Genomic DNA, 7,354 nt, shown 5'->3' with positions numbered 1-7,354 from the left:
GGCTGGCAGCAGCTGGGGGCACAGCAGCAGGGCTCACAGCAGCTCTCTGGGCAGTCATCCACCTGCCAGGAGGAGTTGGTGAGAGCGTCAGAGCAGACGGACATGGTGGAGGCGGCCATGGCGGGGTTAGCTGGGCGTTAAGAGTGTGTGAATGTGTGTGTGACTGTGTATGAGACTGTGTGTGTTTTACGTGCTAGGCTGTCAGCTTTTATACCAGACCAGCTATGTTTTTCAGCCGGAAGCCTCTAGAACATTCCTGCCTGGTGGGTATTTTGAGCTGTTTCCTGAAAGCCTTTGTTAATCTGTTTATTTACAGAAGCGTTACTCCTTCTGAGTTCCAAGTGCTAACAGCACCTTAGGGTGCTGCAGTGCCTGGTCCTCTGAGTAGAGGCTCACCCATGCTGGGTCTGGCTTTGTGCATATACCACATGCCTCCCATTCAGGCTGCACCTTTGGGCACTGGGCACGTAGGAGCTCCAGCCTGGGGTGGGGTGGGGGGGGTCAGTAAAGTTGTGAAGCCTGCGGGCTGTAAATGCAGCTGCCAGAGAAAATGTCCCTAAACACTATGGAGACTGGCCTGAGTGTCAAGGTGTCACAGATCTGCAGAGAATGAGACAGTAAGGGAAACTAGAAGGAGGTAGATTCTTCCAGAACACAGGCTTCCCAGGACAGCATCAGAGAAGGGACGCCGCCGTGGAGAAAGTCCCTCAGTTGTGAGGACTGCGCCCCTCTGCACCTGAAACTTAACAGTGTGCCTGGCGTTCACATGGGCTGAGAACCTGTGCCTCACCTTGGGGGCACGGAGGCAGCCCAGCAGCCTAGTAGGGTAGATGCTAAGCTGAACTGAGGTTGTGGGTTGACAGAGGGTTGATAACACCAGGAGAGGGGAGGGATGCAGGCTGGGCTTTAGCAAGAGGCTTTGAGAGATCCTATCTGGGAAAGAAGAGCTAAAGCCAGGGACTGTAGGAACCAAGTGACCCTCCTAAGCCTGCAGGGGCAAGTTAGCTTGCCCACCTGAAGCCACCACCCACCAAACCCACGACTTTTCCCCCACCTCAGTTTAATCCATTTTTTGTTGTTTATGATCTCAAAATTCAGCCAACTATTGCATGCAGACTCCATAATATTCCATTGTATTGATCTGCCACAGTGTATCCATCCAGTGACTGATGGATAATATTTTGATTGTCCCCTGTTTACCACAGACATGAATAAAGTTACCTGCCAGGACCAATGTTTGTGTTTGGTGTTTCATGTGATAATGAGTTTTCTTTTCTCTAAAAGACTCTGTGTAAAGACTCTGTGTAGCTCTCTTGGGTCAGGTGGTGGGTGAATGTTTGTATTCAGGATGCACTCTCCCTGAGGGGCAGCCTATCTGCATTCCACAGGAGTGTGACTAGGTAGCACTCTTTGCTTTCTGTATTTGTGGTGGAGTGTACTCTCTTATGGCTGGTACTGGACTGGGTGTCTTTACTGTGTTCCTCTGCAGAGCTGCCTTGTGTTCGCAGAGCATCCTACACACAGTGTGAGAGGCTGTACTCTGCATACTGGGCTTCTTAATTTCAATGCCCCTAACAGGCTGTGCAGCTCCTATACTGTGTGCTCAGCATTTCCTGCTGAGCATCTCACCTGCTTCTCTTCTGCCCAGGCATCCTACTTCTATTATATATGATATATGATATAATTACAATATAAGTATAATGTATAATATGTAATACATTATAATATATAATATATAATAAAACATATATAAAAGACTTTCTTCGATATATATATATATACATATACATATATATATATGTATATGTATATATATATATCCTTAAACTTTTTTCTTTTGACGCAATGTACTGGCTGGTTTTGTGTGTCAACTTGATACAAGCTGGAGTTATCATAGAGAAAAGAGACTCCCTTGAGGAAATGCCTCCATGAAATCCAGCTGTAAGGCACCAATTAGTGATCAAGGGGGGAGGGTCCATTGTGGGTGGTGCCATCCCTGGGCTGGTGGTCCTGGGTTCTATAAGAAAGCAGACTGAGTAAGCCAGGGGGAAGCAAGCAAGTAAGCAGCACCCCTCTGCATCAGCTCCTGCCTCCAAGTTCCTGCCCTTTGTGAGTTCCACTCCTGTCTTCCTTTGATGATGAACAGCAGTGTGGAAGTGTAAGCTGAATAAACCCTTTCCTCCCCAACTTGCTTCTTGGTCATGATGTTTGTATAGGAATAGAAATCCTGACTAAGACAATTACATCAGTTGATTTTTCAGATATTAAACCAATCTTTTATTCTAGAGATAGAGCCCACTTAGCCACAGCATTAAGAAGCTCTGCGTTGCTGTGACAGAATGACAGAGGTGTGGTACCTATAAAGAGGAAAGGTCACATGACTCCTATGTTGGAAGCTTCACTATGTATTAGTTGCTTTTCTGTTGCTATGACAAAACAGCATAGCCAACGCAATTTAAAGAAGAGTTTCTGTGGGCTTATGGTTCCAGAGAGAGGCATCCATTGTGAGGTGGTAGTGACAGTCGTGGCAGCTGGAGGAGCTAGCTGGGAGCTCCCCTCTTGAACCCACCAGCGTGAAGCAGAGAGCCTGAATGCAAAAAGCATGAGTCCTTAAACTCTCAAAGCCCGCCTCCACTGACACTCTTCCTCCCTCAAAGCCACACCTCCTAATCCTTCCCAAACAGTGCTACCACCTGGGGAACACATGTTCAAATACTGGAGCCCACAGGAGACATCACATACAGATGGTCACATGCTACATGGCTGTTTGGCTCTGATGCCTTCGGGCCTGTGCCAGGTGCCACGTCGAGGTGGGGATGTAACGGGAATCTGCTTACTTGTAGCTAAGAGAAGAAGAAGGCCAAGGTCCCAATGACCCCTTCAAACGCATGCTCCAATGTTTTAGTGAGCGTTCTGTTGCTGTGATACATGCCATGACCAAAGCAACTTGGGGGAGGAAAGGGTTTACTTCAGCATACAGTTCCACATCACAACCTGTCATCCAAGGGAGTCGAGGCAGGATCAAAAGGCAGGGACTGAAGCAGAGGCCATGGACAAACACTACTTACTGGCTCTTTTCTTTTCTTTTCTTTTTTCTTTTCTTTTCTTTTCTTTTCTTTTCTTTTCTTTTCTTTTCTTTTCTTTTCTTTTCCTTTCTTTTCCTTTCCTTTCCTTTCCTTTCTTTTCTTTTCTTTTCTTTTCTTTTCTTTTCTTTTCTTTTCTTTTCTTTTCTTTTCTTTTCTTTTCTTTTCTTTTCTTTCCCCCTTCTCTTCTCCCTCTTGCTCTGGCCCACTTGCTCCAGCCCCCACTCGATCCAGCCCATGGTGTTGTTGGTGGTGGTGTTTTTTTTTTTTTTTTTTTTTTTTTTTTTTTTTTTTTTGTTTGAGCTGCTGCGACTCTCTCCTTTTGGACTTGCTGCACATGTGTATGAGTGAGTACTTATGTATGTCTCCTTCACTACTATTTATTTAGTTGAGATTTAACTTTTTTTTTTTTTTCATTTGTTTCTCATTTCAAATGGTTGTGAGCCACCATGTGGTTGCTGGGATTTGAACTCATGACCTCCGGAAGAGCAGTCAGTGCTCTTAACCACTGAGCCATCTCATGAGCCCTCGACCTGCTTTCTTAAATGCCCTTGGACTCCCTGCCCAGGGTTGGCACCATGTCCAGTGGGATGGGCCCTCACATCAGTCATTAATTGAGAAAATGTCCCATAGACTTGCCTACGCGAATCAGATGGAGGCATTGTCTTAAATGAGGTTCCTCTTCTCAGATAAGCCTAGTTGTGTCTAGTTGACAAAAAAATCTAATTGGCATATCCAATGACCTCACTTCCTTCCGTTAACCCTCACCTCTTCCAGACATCACCATCTCCCAACACCACCACAGGATGGGGGCCAAGCCTTCAGCACCCGAGTTCTGAAGCTCACTGAAGAACTACAGAACTCATGCACACGGCTCTGTTTCTGTGATGCTGGATTCCATGACTGGGGTTTGCTGAGGGCCTATATGACAAAGGTTTCCACTCAAAATATGCAAAGGACCCCTAAAAAGGACAAACGAACTTGACTTTTAAATGGGCAAGAGAACTGGACAGACCTTTTACCACATGCTTGTTTCTGGGGTTGGTGCAAGAGTAACTCATGCCTCCGAGTAGCTTGAGATGTGTCACCCCCTCTTCCGGTTTTCAGGAGCGGTCCCGAGGATGGCTGTGGGTTCTTCTTGGTCTGTTCCCACTGGGGTCTATATTTTCCTCCCTTGTGTGTCGGCTCTTCTCGGGTACCTGACCCGAGGCCTTTCTCCGCACAGATGCCCACAGCCGTGAGTCTCTTCCACTGCAGAGCTTGTGCGCCTGTGCACTGTGATGGTCGAGGGTCAGTGTCCCCTGACAGGATTGGGCATCACCCAGGGAGTGCGCTTCTGGACATGTCAGTGAGGGTGTCTCCAGGGAGGACTGACTGGGAGGAGAAGAGCCACCACGGTGGGCGGTTCCATCCTATGGGCTGCAGAGCAAGTGAGCTGAGCACCAGCGTGCATCTCTGTTTCCTGAGGGCATGGTGAACCTCCTCACACTCCTCCCATGATGGACTGTGATCTCCAACCATGAGCTAAAATAAATCCTTCTTCCCTTAAGTCACTCTGTTCAGGCAGTTTTCACAATCTGAAAAGCAACCCACAGAAGGGACACGGAGGGCTCGACTCAGCGGGGGTCGGGGTGTGGTATCTGCTCTCTGTATCTGACACAGGCCGCCAAAGCAATCTTACAATCAACAACGAATCAACCTAACTCAACAACAACAAAAAGCAAGCAAACAAAAAACGGCCAAGAAAGCTGGGTAGACCCCTTCCCAAGGAAGATACCCAGAAGGTCAGTGATGCCCACAGTGTAAACTTGGAAAACTGTGAGGTCCCCGGCCACGTGGAGCATGTCTGTGATCTCTGCTAAGGCAACAGGAGAACATGAGTTTGAGGATGGTTTGTGCTATGTAGAAAAACCCTTGGGGGGCAGGGGGGGCGGGGAGTGTGTGTGTGTGTGTGTGTGTGTGTGTGTGTGTGTGTGTGTGTGAGAGAGAGAGAGAGAGAGAGAGAGAGAGAGAGAGAGAGAATGGGAGAGCAAGACAGGACGACTGAGAAAGAGGGAGAGAGGGAAAGAGAGAACAGAGAAAACAGATGGAACAGATGTTGGGGAGGAAGGATACTCTCCCTCAGTGCTTCTGGGAATGCAGGATGGCTCAGGGTTGTGGAAGAACTTGGTGGGCTCTTAAAAAAATAAACCAAACACACCTCCAACCATCCAGTACCCACACTCTGTAGTTTTTATTAAAAAGAACTGAAAAGCCACGTCTTCACAGAGCTTTATGAATGTACGTGCTTCAGTCACAACAGCAAAAGCTCCACAGAGCCGTGCTGAGCCTCAGCTGGGAGGGAGACACCGGAAGAGAAGAAAGAGGCCCTGCTAAGAAGGGAGGACCCTGTCAAGGCACAGAAGGGAATGATGTTCAGCATCAGAGGAAAGCAACTATGGATGATGGGGGACCCAGGGGAGGGCATGGAGGGGTGTCAAGGATGTGGGAGAGTATGGGGGGGACCTGGAGGGGAGTGCAGGGACTTGGAGAATGTAGGGGGGATACAGTAGGAGCTGGAAGGGCACAAAGACCTTCTAAGAATGATTCTAAGTAAGGGGAACAGGCTGCAAAGGGATTGCTGGGAGCTGGTGTCCAGGGAGAGTCCTCAGGGTTCCAGAGGGCACCCAGGACAGTCAAGTATTCTGCAAGACACCGCAGTGATAGGGACGTGTGTGTCACCCATTTGACAAAGTTCTCAGCACGTCTGATCCCAGGAGTGGAGTTGATGGCAAAGCCAGATTCCTGGGTTCCAGCTGCGCAGGGCAGGGTGTTGGCCTGCTCCAACTCACCATTTCCTCCTGTGAAGTTTGTGTGGACAGTACCTGAGCCAGGCCTGTGGCTTATTGACTTGGTTACAGCCTTTAGTGGCTGTGAGTCTTTTGTTGTTGTAGGGTTTTTTTTTTTTTTTTTGAGACAGGGTTTCTCTGTATAGCCCTAGCTGTCCTGAAATTCACTCTAGATCGGGCTGGCCTCAAACTCAGAAATCCACCTGCCTCTGCCTTCCAAGTGCTGGGATTAAAGACATACATCACCACTGCCTGACTAATAGCTGTGAGTCTTATGCCCAACTCGTCAACACCCCTCTCTTCCACACAGGGCTCCTTTCCAGCGGCCTCACTCTGGTTTTTCCCCTCTAAATATCTTCCCATCCTTGAGCAATTGCTCCATCGTTCCTAACTTCTGGGCTGTGTGGAATAGCTGAGGCTGGTGGGTTCCCATCAACTGATTGATCAGCTACTGGGCCACAGTTTCCTGCCTTGGGCTCCTGCTAAACTGGATGCTGGCACGGCTGGATGCTGTCTTTCTGAGATCACTCAAGGACTGGGAGACAGCAGACTGGTTGGTCACTAAGGACTCCACTTAGGTATTCTGATGGTAAATTAGGTCAGGTAATTTCTCTGACTCCCTCAGAAGAATTCCCCTCAGGGCACTACTCCGTGTACTAAAGATAGGCTTAGTGCCTGGGAGATGCCCCAGACTGAGTTCCACTGTCTGATTGCTGGGGATCCCTTACCCAGCAGCAGTTTCTCCTTGCTGGTTACGTATGTGTCTGAGACAATCACCCATTGGACAATGGGGACCCTCTGTGGATGATGGGGACCTTTTCCAGATATGGGGGAGCACCACTGCAGCGTCTCACTCTTTGTACAGAACATGACACCGAGCTCCACTGGAGAGCCCCAGGGCAGGTGGACAGCATCTCTCTCGACTGCAGGGCTAAGTCCCTCCCTTCTGCAAATAATCACAGCTTATGGAGACCGACATCTACCTAGCCAAATTTCTCAGGCATGAGAGGAGAGGCAGAAGGTTAGATGAGTTTATTGATGTTGTGAACTGTTGAATGGCTGATACCAAAGATAAGGCCAGAATGGAGAGACAGTGAAGAGGGACAGTGACCCAGGGTGCAGGTGAGGTTCCTGGGATTCAGGGGGATAGCTCAAGCCAGTGTATGTAGGACATATTGGCTTTGTCCTGGGATGATCCCACATCAGGAACAGAGTAGAGGGGCCAAGAGGTATCAGGAAGAAAGACACAAGCAGTAGACAGGCCCATCAGCAGCTGGACTTCTGTCCACAGCAGGCCTGTCTGGAGCAGGCAGGGCNGCACAGCAGGGACACACTGGAGGTTGGGCGGCAGCAGCTGGGCTGGCAGGAGGAGGCACAGCAGGAGGAGGTGGGCACACAGCAGGCAGGTCTGCACACAGGGCGACACAGCAGGGACAGGCTGGA

At 49.0% G+C, this 7,354-nt stretch overlaps 2 protein-coding genes across 6 annotated transcripts in view; both read right to left on the bottom strand.

Annotated features, from left to right (window-relative positions):
- The window catches only part of Tspear (thrombospondin type laminin G domain and EAR repeats), a 199,504-nt gene that overhangs the window by 24,216 nt on the left and 167,934 nt on the right, over positions 1–7,354 (bottom strand). The window lies entirely within an intron of this gene.
- The window catches only part of LOC110326891 (keratin-associated protein 10-3-like), a 7,158-nt gene continuing 6,981 nt past the window's right edge, over positions 7,178–7,354 (bottom strand). For 3 of the 5 annotated variants that reach the window (XM_021205523.1, XM_021205525.1, XM_021205524.1), the window contains one exon: positions 7,178–7,349. In XM_021205523.1, coding sequence (XP_021061182.1) covers positions 7,178–7,349 — 172 coding nt within the window. The other 2 variants (XM_021205522.1, XM_029542252.1) reach the window with 1 other exon arrangement.

This window comes from Mus pahari, chromosome 9 (genome assembly GCF_900095145.1).
Source record: "Mus pahari chromosome 9, PAHARI_EIJ_v1.1, whole genome shotgun sequence".
Taxonomy (NCBI): Eukaryota; Metazoa; Chordata; class Mammalia; order Rodentia; family Muridae; genus Mus; species Mus pahari.
The sequence above is the reverse complement of the archived record's forward strand: the minus strand, read 5'-3'. Positions and strand labels throughout refer to the sequence as shown.